The sequence below is a fragment of the Dryobates pubescens genome, chromosome 6 (assembly GCF_014839835.1).
Source record: "Dryobates pubescens isolate bDryPub1 chromosome 6, bDryPub1.pri, whole genome shotgun sequence".
In the NCBI taxonomy this organism is placed as follows: Eukaryota; Metazoa; Chordata; class Aves; order Piciformes; family Picidae; genus Dryobates; species Dryobates pubescens.
In genome coordinates, this window is record NC_071617.1 from 40,415,214 (window position 1) to 40,435,046 (window position 19,833).

The following is a 19,833-nucleotide window of genomic DNA, read 5'->3' on the forward strand; positions in this document are numbered from 1 at the left end:
TCTCCTCATAGGGCTTGTGCTCAAGGCCTCTCACCAGCCTTGTTGCCCTTCTCTGGATGCGTTCAAGTGTCTCGATGTCCTTCTTAAACTGAGGGGCCCAGAACTGGACACAGTACTCAAGGTGTGGCCTAACCAATGCAGAGTACAGGGGCACAATGACCTCCCTGCTCCTGCTGGCCACACTATTCCTAATACAGGCCAGGATGCCATTGGCCCTCTTGGCCACCTGGGCACACTGCTGGCTTGTGATGATGGCTGTTATTAATAGATAACTGTTGACTCTCAATATTAAATATAGTGGCCATGAATTGATGAGTTTCCTGTTTCTGAATTAAAATATAAACCCCTCATCTACCCCTCATCTGCTTATATTATAGAACCCACATGTACAATTACTGTGGAGTATCCTCTTGTAGGCTATGATAGCAAGATAGCACCAGCTCTTTATAGTGGCCTTGAACCTTGAGTAGTGTTGTGAAGAAATTAGCTCATCCTACTGCTTACTTATCTATTATTCCTGTTGGAATATCCAATTTAATGAAGATGCTCTATTCAATACCCAGCATTGCTGTAGCCTTAGTGTACTGTGAGATGAAACTGCCTGAACCATTGTCTTGGGACAGCTTAAATGTATGGTAAAAATCAGAGGGAAGGCTAACAAAACTGACATCCTGGCTGGAGTATATTATAGACCACCCAAATAGGACAAAGAGGTAGATGAAGTGTTCTACAAACAGCTGGAGGTTGTCTTAAGATCTCTGGCCCTTGGTCTTATGGGTGACTTTAACCTGCCAGATATCTGCTGGGGACTTAACACAGCAGAGGGGAGCCAGTCCAGAAGGTTCTTAGAGTGTATGGAGGACACCTTCTTGACACAGATGCTACTCGAGCCTTCTAGGGGTGAGGCCCTGCTTGACCTGCTGTTCTCAAATAGAGAAGGGCTGGTGGGAGATATGGTGGTGGGAGGTTGTCTAGGGTGCAGCAATCATGAAATAGTGGAGTTTTCAATATGCAAGGGAACAAGGAGGAGCAACAACAAAGCCCTTACTTTGGACTTCCAGAGGGCAGACTTCAGCTTATTCGAGCAACTAACCTGTAGAGTACCTTGGGAAGCAGCCCTTAAGAACAAAGGGGTCCAGGACAGTTGGACTTGCTTCAAACGGGAACTCTTGAAGGCACAGGAAGAGTTTGGCTGTCCCAATGTGCTGAAAGATGAGCCAACAAGGAAAGTGACCAGCCTGGATGGGCAAGCATTTTTTGAAGGAATTAAGGGGAAAAAAAGAGGGTATATTTCCTTTGGAAAGAAGGGAAGGTAACTCGAGATAAGTTTAAGGATGTTGTTAGAGCATGCAAGAGAAAAACTAGAGAGGCAAAAGCCCAGTTAGAGCTTAAGCTGGCCACTTCTGTGAAGGACAATAAAAAGCATTTTTATAAATATATTAATGGTAAAAAGGGAGGCAAAAAGAGCCTCCACTCTTTATTGGACTTGGAGGGGAATATTGTATCTAAAGATGAGGAAATGGCAGAGGTACTAAATACCTTCTTTGCCTCCATTTTCAACAGTAAGGCAGGAGGGCTTCAGGATATCTGGCCTCCTGAACCAGTAGATGAGGTCAGGGAGCAGTATAGTTCCCCTGAAATCTATGAGGAAGTAGTTAGAGACTTGCTGAGCCACTTGAATCCTCACAAGTCCCTGGGACTGAATGGGATCCATCCTAGGGTACTGAGTGAACTGGCATATGAGCTGGCCAAGTCACTCTCTATCATTTACCACCAGTCCTGGCTCACCAGAGAGGTCCCAGATGACTGGAAGTTGGCCAATATGATGCCCATCCACAAGAAGAGCCAGATGGAGGAATCTGTAAACTACAGGCCTGCCAGCCTGACCTCAGTGCCAGGCAGGGCTATGGAGCAGATCATCTTGAGGGCAATCACAGCACACCTGCAGGATGGCCAAGGGATCAGACTTAGACAACATGGACTTAGGAGGGGAAGGTCCTGCCTGACCAACCTGATCACCACCAGGTGACCTGCCTGGTGGAAGTGGGGAAGTCTATGAATGTAGTCTACATGGACTTCAGCAAGGCCTTTGACACCATTCCTCATAGCAAACTCCTGGCCAACCTGTCAGCCCATGGCTTGGACAGGTGCACTCTGCACTGGGTTAGGAACTGGCTGGAGGGTAGAGTCAGGAGAGTGATGGTGAATGGTGCCACATCCAGCTGGCAGCCAGTCACTAATGGTGTGCCCCAAGGATCAGTGCTGGGCCCAATCCTGTTTAAATTTTTATTGATGATCTGGGTGAGGAGATAGTGTTGCCTGCAAACATACTAAAGGTGGACTCTAAGTTGGGAGCAGGTGTCAGTCTGGAGGGTAGAAGGGCTGTGCAGAGGAACCTTGACAAGCTGGACAGATGGGCGAAATCCAGCAAGATGGCATTTAACAAGTCCATGGGCTGGGTGCTGCACTTTGGCCACAACAACCCCATGCAGTGCTAGAGGCTGGGGTCAGAGTGGCTGGAGAGCAGCCAGGCAGAAAGGTACCTGGGGGTACTGGTTGACAGCTGGCTGAACATGAGCCAGCAGTGTGCCCAGGTGGCCAAGAAGGCCAATGGCATCCTGGCTTGGATCAGGAACAGTGTGGCCAGCAGGAGCAGGGAAGTCGTTGTGCCCCTGTACTCCGCACTGGTTAGGCCACACCTTGAGTCCTGTGTCCAGTTCTGGGCTCCTTAATTTAAGAAGGATACTGAGATACTTGAACGTGTCCAGAGAAGGGCAACGAGGCTGGGGAGAGGTCTCCAGCACAAGCCCTATGAGGAGAGGTTGAGGGAACTAGGATTGTTTAGCCTGGAGGAGGCTCAGGGGAGATCTTATTGCTGTCTACAACTCCCTGAAAGGAGGTTGTAGCCAGGTGGGGGTTGGTCTCTTCTCCCAGGCAACCAGCACCAGAACAAGAGAACACAGTCTCAAGCTGTGCCAGAGGAAGTTTAGGCTCAAGGTGAGGAGAAAGTTCCTCACAGAGAGAGTTGTTAGGCATTGGAATGGGCTGCCCAGGGAGGTGGTAGAGTCATCGTCCTTGGATGTGTTCAAAAAAGGATTGGATGTGGCACTTGAAGCCATGGTTTAGTTGTCAGGTGGTGATAGGTATTAGGTAACAGGTTGGACTTGATGATCTCTGAGGTCTTTTCCAACCTGGTTGATTCTCTGATTCTGTATCTGAGCATAGTGGCAAGCTTGGCTTTTGTTTTGTGCCAGTGGTCCCTGGCACAGGTGATGTAACTGTGGAACAGTAGCTGAGCCCCCATGCAGAGACAGGAGCTGCATGAGGGCTTGGACAGAGCTCCAGAATTTGGCAGAGGCCATCTTACAGGAAAAGGAAGAAGCAGTAATACTTCTGAGCTGGTAGGAGATTTATGTGGCAAGCTATCACCAACAGTCATAGCAACATCTGTTGCTTTTTAAAAAGGAATACCTTGTAATAGAGCTGTTAAACTAATTTTAAAAGCTCAGTGGGGATTGGGGTGATGCTTGTCACCAAACCCAAAATATTTCCTTGTGACATATTCCATTTTTTATTAATCAGTTTCAGTGCTAATATATTACTTGCCTTCTCTCTGGAGCTCAGGCTCGCTCTCTGCTGAGATCAACCAGAAGGGATAGTTCTGAAGATTTCACAGCGATCAGTACAAGGGAAAAGACCCCAAACTCCTCACTTTGTTGCTGAGCCCACTAGAAATCATACTTTCTTACTTGGAGGTCCTTCAGCACTGATGGACCCGCTATGTTCTGGTCCAGGAAGAGAAACCCCAGGTCTTTCACTGGCATCTGTAACCCTAGCTGTTGATAGAGCTGTGTGACTGCTACCGATAGCTCCCATTCTAATGGAATGTGCATCATCTCAGCCATACAATGTCCTTTTGATTACAAGCTAATGCCTTCAAGAGTGAGGTTATGTTGAGAAGAATTTGAGTATCAAAAGAACCGTCAGAACAGAAGGATTTAATAAATGCTTTTATGTTTGACCATATCAGCTTTTACTGGAACTGCACTTCTGGTGAGCAAGACCAGTGAAACTGATTGGATGGCTGACCAAAGCTTGCTGTCAATTAGCTTACATTCAATGCAGCAGCAGGCACTCAATACCAGGCAACTTTAAAACATGGAGTTTTATACCTGTGCTCAAGATCGTTGGTTAGTTATACACCAAGACCATAAAAACTGAGCACAAATGTGCAAGAAAAAGGGTCTAGAAAATCCCAAACTTTGGGTTCAGGCAACTATTGTAAGCATGCACCTTGATAGAATAACTGATTTATTGTATATTGAAACCAAATAGCAACTTGCACATCAGGTGAAGATGTTTCCTTTTAAAAGCTGTGAATTTCCAAAGATCTCAGCTTTCCTGTGTACTTCTGAGTAAATCATGTCCTAGTGTTTCATAGAGTCACAGAATGTTTCAGCTTGGAAGGGATCTTTTAAAGTTATCTAGTCCAACCCCACCCTGCAGTAAGCAGGGACATCTTTAGCTAGATCAGGTTGCTCAGAGCCCCATCCAACTTGACTGCGAACGTTTCCAGGGATGTGGCATCTTCGGCCTTTCTGGACAGCTTGTTCCACTGTTTCCCCACCCTCACTCTGAAAACTTTCTTCCTTAAATGTAGTCCTAAATCTGCCCTCTTTTAGTTTAAAACCATTACCCCTTGTCCTATCACAAAAGGCCCTGCCAAAATGATTGTTCCCATTTTTTTATAGGTCCCCTTTAAGTACAGAGAGGCCACAATAAGGTCTTTCTGGAGCCTTCTCTTCTCCAGGCTGAACAACCCCAATTCTCTCAATCAGTCTTTATAGGAGAGGTGCTCCAGTCCTCCAGGCCCTCCTCTGGACCTGCTTCATCAAGGTAATGTACTTCTTGGGTTGAGGGTTCCTTCTCTGGACACAGTACTTGAGGTGAGGCCTCATCAGAGCAGAGTAAAGGGGCAGATTTGCCTTCTCTCAACCTGCTCGATGCAATTCTTTTGCAGCAGCCCAGGATATGGTTTGCCTTCAGGGCTGTGAGTACACACTGCTGGCTCACACCCAGCCTTTCATCCACCAGTACCCCCCAAGTCTTCCTCCTTAAGGATGCTCTCAATCCTTTCATGTCCCAGCCTGTATTGATACCAGGGATTGCTCTAACCCAGGTGCAAGGCCTTGCACTTGACCTTGCTGAACCTTATGAGGTTCACCACACAGGTATGCTTTTCCATCTTGTCCAGGTTTCTCTGGAAGCATGACAACTGCACCACTCCACTTGGTGTCCTGCTCAAACTCACTGAGGGTGCACTCGATCTTACTGTTTATGTCATTGATGAAGATATTATACAGCACCGGTCCTAGTACCAATTGGTCCAATGTCCCTGAACCTCTATTTGATCTGCTGCTAGGAAACTTAAGACAATGTGGAATGTACAGTATTTTCTCTTAATCTGGATTAAGGACTTTTAATGAATATAATGAGACTGTAACACTGTATTAGAAAAAACTTAAGATAGTTTGAGGAGTTAGGTTTATCTTGTGTGTAAGAGTCATGTAATGTCTCTAATGAAAGCACTTTCTCTCAAACAGATCCAAGTTAGCAAGCATTTGTTGTATAGAACAAAACCCCATTGTCTGTTCTAACCACAAATCCAGCAGTTACTAAGCATCCTCGAATAACATGACTAAGGAATCAGGTATTGCTTTGGAGACAGCAGCTGGTTCTGGCTCTGGCTCTACATGTCAGAAAACAATGTGACCTCTTACTCAGCTGTAACTCTCCAGTCTCACCACTGCGGGGAAGTGCTGCTCAGCTGTCCTCTGTGATACAGGGTACATAACTTATTCTCAGAGGACAGTTTTTTACCCTGAACTGTGGCTTTTTGAGGAGTGGTTATTACAAAGCCTGTAACTTTCTTTTCTACTTGTGCAGACTGAACTTAGCACAGACCCTTAGTTGAGAAGAAAGTGAATGAGGCTTACAGCATGCCACTCTATTCCTTCATTTGAGCAAAGGACAATGTAGTCCTAGTAGCCACTGTTACTAGATTAGTAATTGATGCTACTCTTTGAGGAATGCATATCTGTACACTGTGATCTACACTTGCTGCACCTTCTTGAAGCCTTGCTATCAGTAGGTTTGTTACTTGAAGATATGCTGCTACTTGCTAGGCAGTAGAACCCTGCAAGCTCAGAGCCTCATAGTGGCTTGCAGTTTGATTGCATGTGGCTAAGAGCTGCATGATTTTCTCCCTTGCTTGTTTATTCTGGTGTTGGTGGCTAAATAAAACATTTTTTGAGAGGAGAAGGGAATTTCTCATGAAACCTCACAAGGTCTTGTGCAGTGAGAGCCTGAGGTCTTAGGGAGGAGCCTAACAGTACAAGTAAGGAACTGTGATTGGCTGGCAATGAGAATGGGTGAGCTTGAAGGAATCCGCTTGTTTAACAGGATGGGAAAATAGTTTTGCTGCTAATGGGAAGCCATATGGTTATGAGTCTTTTGTTAGAGATGTTCAATAGTGCAGGCAAAGAGCAAGTGGATGGGGAAGGTAATGGGGAGCTGGGAAACAGACTTTCTGGTGAGATGGGAGGCAGACTGAAAAAGGGAAGAGGAACAGTGTTGTGCTCTATGGCTTAGAGCATTATGGTGAGGAAGAGAAAAGAGTTTCTGGGATCAGAGGGGGCAAGTCAGCTAGGCTTAGGTTAACATACCTAGTGTTGAATGACAGCTTTTAGAGAGAGGTTTGAATGCACCATTGCTTCTTTGACCAGTCTGAAAGCTCTCCGTGTTAATGAAGTTGGACAACAACTCAGGATTTTGAGGACCTTTTCCCATTCCTCCCTGTTTTCTGAGCTGTCCATGACTTTTCTCTTGCTGTGTCAAAAAAGGAAGTGTAGTCTTTATTTGTCCCTCTAGTATTTGTAAGGTGTTTGCTGAGCTAACAAGACAACAAAAATGCAGAATATATGGAATATCAGGTACTTAACTGTAGGCTAGTAAGTTTCCCAAACTGCTTTGAGAATTTTTGAGGTACAGATGAATTTGTCTGTCTTTTTTCAGCCAATAGTTTCTGAGTCTAAGTTACTGTTACCTCATTCTGTTATTTTTTTTTTCCTTCCTAAAACAGGATGATACCCCTTTCATCACAGACACTAATGATGAATCTTCATCATGGCCAAACACAGGAATATGTGATCAAACCCAAATATTACCCAGTGAAAAAAGTGCTTGCGGGAGAACAGTCCACTGAGGGCTCATTACCACTGAGACTGGGCCAGGACCAACTTGCATCACCTTTTCAATGTGAGTACAACTGCAAAAAGCCTGCTCCCTTCTCTTCTTCTCCCCCCAAAGTCCCTCCCCCATTTTTTAAGATTGAAAATGTCTTTCGTTCACCTGAATTGCCATTAACACTTCAAGAAAGAGGTTCAAAGAATTAAATGTGAGAAAATTCTTAGATTAGCAAATGTGCCAACATTCTGTGTCCTGTTGAGAGGCAAAATAGACTTCCTGGATGAAGAAAAAAAATTGAATTGGCTGCTGGAATCTCATAATGCTGTTTTTGGATGATAGTTTTTCCTTCAGATAGAAGGTGCTTTGTGAACACTTGCTTGAGTAGGCTTAACTGTGAGTGCAGCCAGTATAAGATGACAGTACCTTTCATTCAATATGATGGGTACCCTTATTGGAAAGCTGAAGTCCAGGATTGTGGTCTCATTGGTGACCCTTTTTCTCTATATTTAATTTATCTGTTTATGACCTTCTGCACACTGTGAAGGCTGCGTGAGAGTTTCTGCCTCATGTTTATTAAAAAGGGGTGTGTAGGTGTCCAGTTTGTAGCCTGGGTTCATGCCCCCCCCAAAAGTTTGTCTTAAAAGATGAAGATTGTAGAGGATTATGGGTTAGATGTTTCAGAGAGTCTGCTGGCTTGATTTGGAGATATGGTTTGTGTGAACATCCCTGAATTTCTGCACTGCGCATCTTTATGGTCTGTCTGTTTATACTGAAATGCAACCCTCTGCTTCCTTTCCCTGAAGTGTAAGTAACATCACATCAACAGAGCTTGAAAATTCAGTAAGCCATTTGGGTTACAGTAATAGCATATAAAGTCACCGTGAAATGCATTTACCTGCCAGTAGCCATTTCTAGTATCAAACATTTTGATCTTTTGTGCTGTGGACCATAAGCCTTCTCTGGAGACCAGCCAGCAAAATCAGTCATAAAGCTTGAATGTAACTTTTGAGTTGTTCAGTGCTAAATCTGTAATGCTAATTCATTGTGCTTAATGAAGGAGACTGTTAGAACTGTTTATACTGGTTTTGAAGAAGTCTTATTTTTAAAAACCAAACCAAAACCCCATGCTTGAAATAGTATTAAAGACACTGATTTTTTTTCTGGAATTCCTTTCAACACAGGTATTGTGAGAATTATTAGGGCAACAAAAGTTAGGGAGTTCTTAGTTTCACTCTATCCACTTCTGGTGTTAAATAATTTTTCAGAAAATCCATTTAAATATATGCCATATTTTTCAGCCTGAGATAGCTACTTGATAGTTTTTAGTGGTTTTGACTGAAAAAAAGAAATTCATGCTTTTGAAATCAGTTGTCCAGTGTTGTTAGAACTTGTTGCCCACATGTGCAGGACACTTTGGCACTGGGCTACCACTTCCCTTAAAGGGGCTTTGTGAAAATGTATTAGTAGTGGCTGAGGTGACCAAGATTGCTCTAAAAGCAAAAGGAAGACTCGAGTAGGCATAGAGTAGCTTACTACAGCTGCAATGGCATTGTGTGCAGTAGATAAAGTCTGTCTTTATAATAACAAAGTTATCCTATGTTCAGCCTACTATCAACCAGCACCCCCCAGGTCCCTTTCTGCCTGGCCGCTCTCCAGCCACTCTGACCCCTGCCTGTAGCACTGCATGGGGTTGCTGTGGCCAATGTGTAGAACCCAGCACTTAGATGTGTTAAATCTCAGGCCCCTGGACTCAGTTCAGAGGTTGGGGAGTGATGTTAAGGCTGTATTCTGATTAAACAAGGTATAGCCAGCAGAATGAGTTGGGTAAAAAGAGAATTAACATTTAGATGGCTAACAAGTGGAAATAATTGAAAAATCACAACACAGTCTATTTACAGGGAGTGTAGAGTCATGTTCACTTCAGTCACTTGTGGGAACTGACATTCATGTCATGTTCCTGAGGTGGTATGTAATCAAATTCAAAGAGGAGAATTGGGTAAGTATATGAATGTCAGGGCCTTTTTTTTTTTTCCCTTAAATGCAAAACACTTGCATGTGTGTTTAAAGCCTTTTCTCCTCATCAAGAGGTGAAGGGAACTTTCCAGGGACATTCAAAGACATTTAAGAAAAGTTTTGGTGCAGTCAGCACTCAGGTCAAACAACAGCGTGGCTTTTCTGATTTATTAGAACTTGAGCAATTTTGTTAAAGCCTCATCCTTTTCCTCTCTCCCATTGAAGAGTATTACCTATACTGCTGTTGAAAGACATAGTAGTTCATAACAGCCATTTAAACTTTGCATTTGGTTCCAGTGGGACTTGAAAACAAGAAGCTACATTGCAAATATAAATTAAGTGCCTTAACTAGAGTCACATTAATGCAGTTAACTCTATGAAATCATCTGGCACATTTATTTTGCTTTTTCTTTAAGAAGTAGAATGACAAATTCTGAAAAAAAGTAAGTTTAACAAATCAACATAGTTGCTTTGATGTTTTTGTGTTTTTTTTTAATGGGGGTGTGGGTGTTTGTGTGTTTCTTGTTTTGTTTAGCAATTGTACAAGATTATGGAGTTCTTTGAAACCCTTGGAGACGGTACAACTCTGTATAAATACAAACTGATTCTGTCAATATACTATAGCTGCAGGCACTTTAACAATACTCTTTCCAAGCTGTTTTTGTGATTGTTTGTATATCCATAAAGACCTCACAACTGGGAAGGTCAGTAAATCTGTGCCCCCAAAAAGCACTGTATTTTCCTCTTTGTCTCAAAAGACGTTATGGCCCTGAGGTCACTAATAATTGTGTATCTGCATGACAGGTAAAGGCTGCTGATACTTTTATGGGAACTAATTTAAATGTTTCATTGACCCAAAAAATGAATGATGACCTCTCTGTACCTTAAAATGTGGAGGCCAAGACTGATAAACAGCAGTGTGAGGGGAAAATGTTGGAAAAACAGATTGGTAATCTGGCAAACAGAATCAAAATCAGTTCAAAATGTGTTATAGCTAGGGGAAAACAAAAACTGAGACAAATGCATTTCAACTGCTATGATGAAAGAGAATTGGCTCCAAACACAAAGATTTCTCAAGAAGTGAAAGAGAAGAGGCTTTCCAGAAAACTCTGCAGGGGAAAACCTCTATGACGTGTTTGAAAAATAGTAATTTAGCTGAATATAGAGTCCAATTGAATCCACACAATTAAACATTAAAAGGCCTTTAGCCAGGCTAACTCCAGAGTTGCTGTGATACAAGTCTTCAATATCAACATTTCATTCTGACTGTTGCAAGTAGCCAAATGTGGTTCTACTTGTGAAAGATGTGAAAGTGTTCTTCTCTGATGTCAGTACTGTCGTCCGTGCCAAAAGGAAAGCAAAATTATTGACCAAAAAAAGTACTGCAAGAAGAAGTTGCTTAGCCTGGAGAAGAGGAGGCTTAGAGGAGACCTTATTGCTGTCTTCAACTACCTGGAGGGAGGCTGTAGCCAGTTGGGGGCTGGTCTCTTCTCCCAGGCAACCAGCACCAGAACAAGAGGACACAGTCTCAAGATGCACCAGGGAAGGTTTAGGCTAGATGTTAGGAAGAAGTTCTTCATAGAAAGAGTTGTTTGCCATTGAACTGGGCTGCCCAGGGAGGTGATGGAGTCACCATCATTGGAGGTGTTTAGGAAGAGACTGGATGGGGTGCTTGGTGCCATGGTTTAGTTGATTAGATAGTGTTGGATGATAGGTTGGACTCAGTGATCTCAGAGGTCTTTTCCAACCTGATCTGGTCTGGTCTATTCTATTCTATTCTATTCTCTCATACCCAGTGAAACTGAGACTTCAGAATTGGTGACATCCTTATTTCCATCATTTCCTCCCCCTTCAGAAAATCAGGGGAAAAAAAGACCTTGACTTTATGCATTGCTGGGAGAGTTGAGTAGTGATTCAGCATGTGGAGTGGGCTCTGTTCATTTATAACTTAATTCCATTACTTGCTGTCCATTAGCACTGTTTACAGTTTGTTGACTTCCTTAGTGTGTTTCAGTTGCTTCCTTTCAGGAAGTGGATTGTTGAATGGGTATAGTTAGCAAGGTAGTATTAATTTAGTTTTTATTCCTTGTTCTTCCTGGAAATGGTAAACATTTTTAGTGTCGCACCTTAGACTTGTTTTCTCATATAAGGGGAGTTGTGTATGCTTGGAGTGGGAAACTGTCTACCTCAAGAATTTATTTTCTGAAGTAATACTCTTCCAACTTAAGACTTGTAATAGTGTCATAAGGCTTGGTAAAATCTGTTCTCATGATTGTAAAAGGAGTCAGATAATTATCTTGGGCAAAATGCATAATTTCAGATGAATGAAATCAAGTGGGACTGAGTCTCATTCCTGGAGTATGAAGGCCTAGGTGAGACATGCCTCAAAGAGTCCTATTGATAAAGTGGGCAGTACTGATTGTAGTTATCTGGTAATGATAAAATGTCAATGACTAATAATGCATGTTCATCTGTGCCCACCTGAGTTTGTGTATATAAGTCTGTGTGTGAAGATACTGACTTCACTACTGGGGTGTGCAGTTCCTGCAATAGTCCCTGTGGTAGCCTTCATGAGTGGAAAACTGTGTGGGCTGTGAAGCCATTCCTGCTTAATTATAGGTGAGATGAACACTGTAGAATAACTTTCTGTCCTAGATATATGTCTGTATCGAAAGGTGACTTTTTTGCCTTTTGTTCCCTTGTCCCTCAAGTTCAGATCTGCTTTAAGTACCAAAGAATCTGGATAACTGGAATGGAAGTTTGAAAAGGCTTGTGGTCCCAAAACCTATGCTGGGTTGCTTAGAGCTGGAGCTGTCTCCAACCCCAAACCTAAATCATGGGTATGAACTTCAAAGCACAAGGCTCCTGAAGAGCTTGAATTTCTGTTTTAGAAGTGATTATCTTTGAAGAAGGAAAGCCATCTGGGTGCTAACATTTTGCTTAATTCCTATCTAGACCTGCAGCTGAAGCACTTGACTGCACTTCTAAGGATAGACAGGCAGACAGCTAAGGCTTGTTAAACTTTCCTGCAGGATTAAGCTCCGTAAGGAGCACTGCAGTATGGTCATGATGGAATTTGGAACCCAGCTGTATAGCAAAGAATTGCCTAGTTCTTCAAAGAAATGTGTCTGATCCCTAAAAGGATTTGAACTAAGCAATCTCATGTCCTCAGTGTTTCCTGTTTAATGGGTTGGGCACATTCCTCTTCAATGTGCTGGTTAGTCTGCTTGCTCCATGCAATGAACTTTACTCATCTCTTGTACAAGAGACCTAGGGCTGATTGAGGGTACAACTCAAGGGTAAAATTTAGGGTTTTTAACATCTCATCCATTTGTGACTCTAGTCTACATGTAATACCTTTAAAGTAAAAGTGAAAACAGATTAAAATAATTATGCCTAAATAAATTTAACTGAATAAAGCAGAGGCTATTCCATCAGACATCTCAACACTGCAGTCTCTCTCTTTTTTTTTTTTTAAATTTATATATTGTTCTGGAACATTCTGAACTGTGCAAAGGGAAATGGTAATTATATTTTTCTTGATCAACTGTTGAGAGCAGGTCTTAAGGTCTTAATTGCTTTAACATGGAAGTATAATTCAAAGTAGGATGTCCATTGCCTGAGGATTGCATGTGGAGAATCTTTGTAATGGTAAAAAAGGAAGACAAAAGCTGATTCATTAAGCCTGCTTGACAGATCTCAGATTTTGAATCTGTGTGAATTTGTTATGCACTTGCACAGGACAAAAATTAATGTAATTACTGTGAATTTCTCTGACTTACTGTAAAGAGGCTGTGTGAGTAGGAGACTTTATCAGCAAAAGGCTCCGGCTTCTGTGGGGGACATGTAGATACAGTTATGAGTATCTTGTTCCTTTTGATACTTCAAGTGACAGCCATCCATAGAGAAGAAAACAGAAACCTGTGGTGTAGACAGCAACAGACAGCAAGTTTTGCTGTAGTAAAATTACTTCAAACAATATACTGTTAACCTTCCTCTCTTTCTTAAACTGAGATTAATAGAACTGTGTAGTGGTTTACTTGCCTCTCCTAGAACTGACTAAAGACTTTGTTATTTCAGGTGTGGTTTGTTGGTTTTGGGTTTGTTTGGGTGTGGTTTTTTTTGGGGGGGGGGGGGGAGATGTGGGGTTGTGCGCATAATGAGAATGACGGTGATGGAAACAGCAGAAATTCTCCTTCTTCTCTCTGCTGTGACAGGAAGCAAGGAAGAAATTGTATTTCTGTGATAATCAGGAAGGGAAAAGGATTTTCCAGTCACCTTTTTCAGGTATCTTCTTCCTTACCTTGGGTGCATCAAATCTTGTCAATGATTTACTTGCCTGTCTGTCAAGGATGCTTTAGAAGCAAGCAGAAGATGATTGTGATAGGAGCATCTAAACAAGACAGGAGGAGGAAGTGATGTGAAGATGTAATGACATGGCTAATCAGAAATAGGTGTATACAGAAGTGTGTGTAATAGCGATGGTGGCAATAAGAATGGCCACAAAGACCAGCTGGGGAGATCACTGCTCAGTGTTGGAGGCAAGCAGCTGGATCATGTTTTGCTCTTTGAAAGCCCTGCTGGTTTTCACAAAGGCGATATAACTGAGTACTTGAAAGTGACAAAATATCAAAGGTTAAGCTGTATTAGCTAATGAAATACCTGCCAGATCATATAAATGCAACTAAAATAAGGAGTTACAGAAATAGAGAGAGTGCTGGAGTTAATTACATGTAAGTAATATGTAGCTATAACTGTCCAGAGGGTAAAAAAGTGCAGCATGATACACTGCCTTCTTCAAAATATTTGACTGTGTGAGTATGCACAGCTATACCTCACCTCATGCAGGACTGGGTACAGATACTTTTAAGCATCAGGTGAGGCACTGGATCTTGGATTAAATAGAGCTGTGTCATCTTATTTTTAGTTTCGCTGCCATGTCTAATTTTTACCAATGCTTGGTGAAGGGAACCAGGTGGCAGGTGTCTAAATGTACTGTAACAAATTTCTGGAAAGAGCAAAGGTGCATTGCCCTATCTGAAAATAGGCATTCTATACTGAAGACAAAACCGAAATTACCCAGTGGCTGTGCCTTGCCTTTTTAAATCCATGTGGTTTCCAGACTTGTTTGTGCTTGTGACTGTTACAGAAAGAATAACGCTTCTATTCTGCATAATCTTCAAATGGATGAGGTTTGAATGAGGTCTGAATTCAGAAGGTTTTACTCCCATGCTCAGAGCAGAGTAAGGGCTCAGTTCAGTTCTGCTGAAGTTGTGTAGGGTATGTTCCACATTACTTTACTGGGATGACATCTGTAACAACAGTACAGAAAGGGGATTTGGGAGATCTGTGCCCTTTTGCCCTAGCCTGTAGACTGGTTCAGAGCATGAGACATTATTAATGAACTATTCCAGGAGAAAAAAAAAAATATACTCCCATAAGCATTTTGCATAAGCTGTGTTAAGTAATTATGCTGTTCTCCACATGTGGTAATTTTAGGCTATGCCTTTGAAATTTTTAACAGATTTTGATCAGAAAGGTAGAAAAATGTAAATAAATCACTATTGGGTGTGAAAAAGAAAATAGAGATGATTCTAAACAATTTCATTGGAGAGATATCTACCATAAGACAGGTTGTACCGAAACAATTGTGGAGGTTTCTCGTCTCTTCTCACTTTGTTGCTCCAGAGGGATAGTAATCTGCTTCTGCTTGACCTTGGCTGCATTGTTTTGGTTAAGTCTAACAGCTACTTTTTTTCTGCTCCTTTCTCCCTTTGGACAGGGGGTGGGTGGGCAGAGAGACAGCTTCCCTGGTCTCTAACCAGGGGGATTCTTGTGTTGTTTGTTAATTGTAAATATCAGTAAGATATTCTAAATACTGTATATTTTGTACATATTCATTGCATTCTATTGTAGATTGTAGTTTTGGCTGTAAATACAGCTTTCATTTGCTTCCAACTGAGCTGGTCTGGCAAAGTTAATGTTGGGGCAAATTTCAACCCACCACACCACTGGTCAGCGCTGGTCAGACCTCGACTGCAGTATTGTCAAGTCTTGGACAGCATATTTGAAGAAAGATGAGGACCAAGTAAGTGATATCAAAAGCAAAACAAACAATGGAGGTCTGCAGAGTATGGCCTGTTAAACTGAAAATAGGCTTTGGTCTGGAGAAAGCGAGACCAAGGGATGTTCACTGTAGCAGTCTTCAAGTATGTTAGAAACCGATCCACAGAAGAGTAAGGTTTTGTCAGAGTTTGCCGCCAGTAAGGCAGAACAACAATAAACTTGAACTGAAACAGGGGGTGTGGGTTAGGCATTAGGAATACCTTTATAACGAGAGACTGAAGCACTGGAATACCCTCCTTAGGGTGGGATGTGGAATCTGTGTAACGAGTTTTGAGAATAGGATGTGCAAACTTTTTATGTACTGCTGTACTTTTACCCTGTGTTAAGAAAAAGAAGAGAGAAGGGAACAGATCACATCTCAGAATCTTTTTGTATTCCTTTCTATGCTGAGCCAAGGGTTGTATTCTCTCAACATATCTGAAATTTAGGGAAGATCAGCCTGTTGTCTATATATGAGTCTAGTGTCTCTTTATTGCTCTTATCTTACTATTTTTTTTCTTCTCCCTAGCATTATTAACTCTTCCAGATGTTGAGATATACCTAAGACATATGATAGCTAAATTTCAATTTGTTTTTATCTTTGGGAACAAGATTTTGGGGTTTTGTTTTTTTCTAAATTTATGACCAAGTGGTGATAAGACAGAACTTCCTCATATATTGTCAAAAGTGAAAAAAGTCATTCCACAATAGTTCTAAAAGCTTAGCTATTTTACTTGTGTGGTTGATTTTTAGAATAGAATAGAATTAACCAGGTTGAAAAGACCTTTGAGATCACTGAGTCCAACTTATCATCCAACACTATCTAATCAACTAAACCATGGCACCAAGCACCCCATCCAGTCTCTTCCTAAACACCTCCAATGATGGTGACTCCATCACCTCCCTGGGCAGCCCATTCCAATGGCAACTCACTCTTTCTATGAAGGACTTCTTCCTAACATCCAGACTAAACCTCCCCTGGTGCAGCTTGAGACTGTGTCCTCTTGTTCAGGTGCTGGTTGCCTGGGAGAAGACACCAGTCCCCACCTGGTTACAACCTCCCTCTACGCAGTTGTAGAGAGCAATAAAGTCTCCTCTGAGCTTTCTCTCCTCCAGGCTAAGCAACCCCAGCTCTGTTAGCCTCTCCTCATAGGGCTTGTGCTCCAAACCCTTCACCAGCTTGGTTGCCCTTTTCTGGACATGTTCCAGCAAGTCAACATCTTTCCTAAACTGAGGGGCCCAGAACTGGATGCAGTAGTCAAGGTGTGGCCTAACCAGTGCTGAGTACAGGGCCAGAATGACTTCCCTGCTCCTGCTGGCCACACTGTTCCTGATGCAGGCCAGGATGCCACTCACCTTCTTGGCCACCTGGGCACACTGCTGGCTCATGTTCAGCCTACTATCAACCAGTAAATGCAGTGTCAGCTTTCCTTTTGGCTGAACAAGCATATCCAGTAGTAAGGAGTAAACCAGGTGGACTGATGAGGTAACTAGGAGACACCTGTTTTAGGAAATAAGTAATTTCCTTCCTTCCTTCTTTTTTTTCCTGTCAGCATTTAATTAAGAAAAAAAGCAAAAAAAAAAAAAAAAAGAGTTGGTTGTCTGAGAAATTAAAATGTGAAATCTATTTGCTGTTTAAAAGCTTGTTGACTTTGATTTGAGAAAGATTTTCATTCCAAAGTTCTTGTGCATTATGGTTGTAATTAAAAAACATGACATTGTCTAAGGTAGTCTGTTGTTGTTAGGAGAAGAATGTAATTTTAAGACGGGGTCTCCAGGTCTGATGACATTCTGTGGAGATACACATATGAAAACATACTGGGTTCAGTGCAGGAGTAAGTGTCATGAAAACAAGAGTATCTATCATTCTTGGAGGTACCAATGGTACAGTTTGCTTAATTCTATTTCCTCAGGAGATTAGTCTCAGGATATTTGCCATATGTGAAGGTACTACCAACCAACATCCAAACACAATCCATCTAAAAGTAAAGTCAGAAAGAAGTTTTATGCAAGGATTATGGTAGAATTATGTGTAAGCTCTAACAGATAAGATGTCATTTTTATTGTGAATAGTTTTGATTAGGTCACTGGAAGCACAAAAATATCATACACACAGTAATACAATATTTGTTCAACATATTAAAGTGTTTTCTTCTCTTCAACCCACCTGACCTGTGAGGCAGTACAATGTAGTCATTTTTAAACCAAACACCAGTTTTGCTTTCACTCATGTTGGTAGTCTATTAACTTCCCACAAAACAGGGGCATGTCACAAATTTTCTGAGACCTACTCTAACTATTGAATATTGTCTAGTTAAGTCTTTGCAGAATTCTGGGCCTGTACAAGCAGGCATGAAAACAAGAAAAAGATATGCTTATAGAAATCCTTCTAGAAAGAAACAAAGGCCTGAGTAGTATTACAAAGGGACTGAGGAGGTCGAGGTGGAATGCTTGCTCTTACACAACTCTGCTGAGACATGGCTATGTGAACAGTTGTGATCACCTGTACCTAAAACCTGCTGCCTATCTTAACTCATCACCTTCTTTTCTAATGCAGAAAAAATTTAAAATCATCAGTTTATCATAATGGACAGTGGGGGCAGAAGGGATTGTATGAAGAAATCCTCTTGCTTATATTTTCCATTTTACCAGCAGTTGTTGCTAAATCGGAAATTTATCACAGCAGGAGCTTGCTGTGTTTGTAATACTCTATCATAGTGACTTACAGAGATGGAAAGAGACTCTCATACATGTGTTGCTAGTTTGCAAGTAAAATCTCAGCACTTTACCCAGGCATCTTTCTTTTTAAAATCTGGCTCAGGAGTTTAACAGATTTTGGAAATTATGAGTATGTTCTTCCACTGATCTCTCTGACAAATGTACATCAGAGATCTTAGGTGTACGCCTGAATTATGAGGCAGGATCGTGGTGTGGTTGGCTGAGCCTCTTCATGAATTTGTTGCCTAGCTCAGGGATGAAGCTTTAGCCAGTATTAGTAATTCAGATTGTTGTCCTAATAAAGATAAGACAATATGAGTTTATCTCTAGAACTGCCATTTTCTTGGTACCTTTGGTATTTATTTGGTGTTTGTAATATTAGGTTCATTTATCTGTCTTGTCTCACAGTTGTGTTTCTTCAGTCAGTGTTTAATTTCCACATACTTAACATTAATTTTGAAGAGTTTATGATATATTTTTGTGTACATATTAAAAATAAATTCCAGGTGTGTTGCAATAGCACTATCATTTTTTTTTCCCCCAGAAATGTATGTGAGATAATCTAAGTTGCAGATCTTTCATGGCTATGTCACTGTAGCATGATCAGTATAGCTTCTGAAGTTTAAAGAGGAAAATAATGTGTGCTACCTTAATGCACTGTCTTCCTTTAATATGAACTAGCTCAAAACCAAAAGAGGTCAAGGCCATACCAGTAATGATTTTTTTCTCTTGACTCAAAACTGTGACATTTAACATTAATACTGCTAAAACAGCTAAGAGTATTGAAGGATATAGTTTCTTATTTGTAATTAATCATACCCTCTTTGGAGAAAAGGGGGGGGGTGAGGGGGGTGGTAAAAGAGCATAAAGGAAGAGGATTCAAGGAAGTCCCAGAGTCTAATCTTGCAGAGTTTCTGCCTTTCAGGAGAAGGCTTCGTGGTGTATTCTCAAATTAATTCTGTTAGGGTCCCTTAAACCTTAGGATGGATGGGGATAGTACTGTCTACTTAGGTACAGTTACGGAGAAGGATGAAGATAATGTCTCTGCCTTGAATCACCTCCTCATACACTGGTCCATTTTCAGCTCTGAGGCTATTATTCGCTTTGCATTCTTCCTAAATTTCTCCAAAAGAACTGAAGAAGTTAAAAGCTGTGGAATGCTAGGCAATTATAGCTTTCATAAATCTGAGGTAGAGAAAATCTTCCCATGACAAAAGAATATGAAGCTGTCATATTTCGAGTTTTATGCAAATAGTAAACCAGGAATATCTGTGAGCATTGACTTTGTTTTATGGCACAAGCATTGCTGAATAATCATTTGAATTTAGTAGGGCTTACTTTATGTTGTTTTTTAGACTAACTTCCCTGAAAAGTTGAATATAATTTTTTTTTTCATGGGTACTCTTTTATTTCTTTATATGCAGGCCTGTGTTTTTTAAGGTGCTGTGGAACTGATGTTCCTGTTTTGTTCCTCCCAAACTTACATGCTAGCATTTTCTTACCCAAAGGGGCTGAGAGTCAAATCTACAATTTCAGTGCAGTCTCAAACTAAGGTGTCTCTTACCAAAAACCTACCTTCTACAGAATTCTTTTGGTAAAAATTGCTACTTAAAATACGAGTTTGTTTGTGTGTTGTTGGTTTAGTTTGGTTTTTATGGTATAAACATGTCCAAATTCTGCCACAGCTCAGTACTCAGCATAGTACAGAATACTATGAAAGAGAATGAAATCATGGTTTAGTTCCATCTA

The 19,833-nt window shown here is 41.4% G+C and overlaps 1 protein-coding gene across 1 annotated transcript in view; it reads left to right on the top strand.

Annotated features, from left to right (window-relative positions):
• The window catches only part of LTBP1 (latent transforming growth factor beta binding protein 1), a 196,031-nt gene that overhangs the window by 38,387 nt on the left and 137,811 nt on the right, over window positions 1–19,833 (top strand). The window contains exon 4 of the mRNA XM_054162365.1: window positions 7,142–7,317. Coding sequence (XP_054018340.1) covers window positions 7,142–7,317 — 176 coding nt within the window. The remainder of the gene's footprint in view (window positions 1–7,141; window positions 7,318–19,833) is intronic.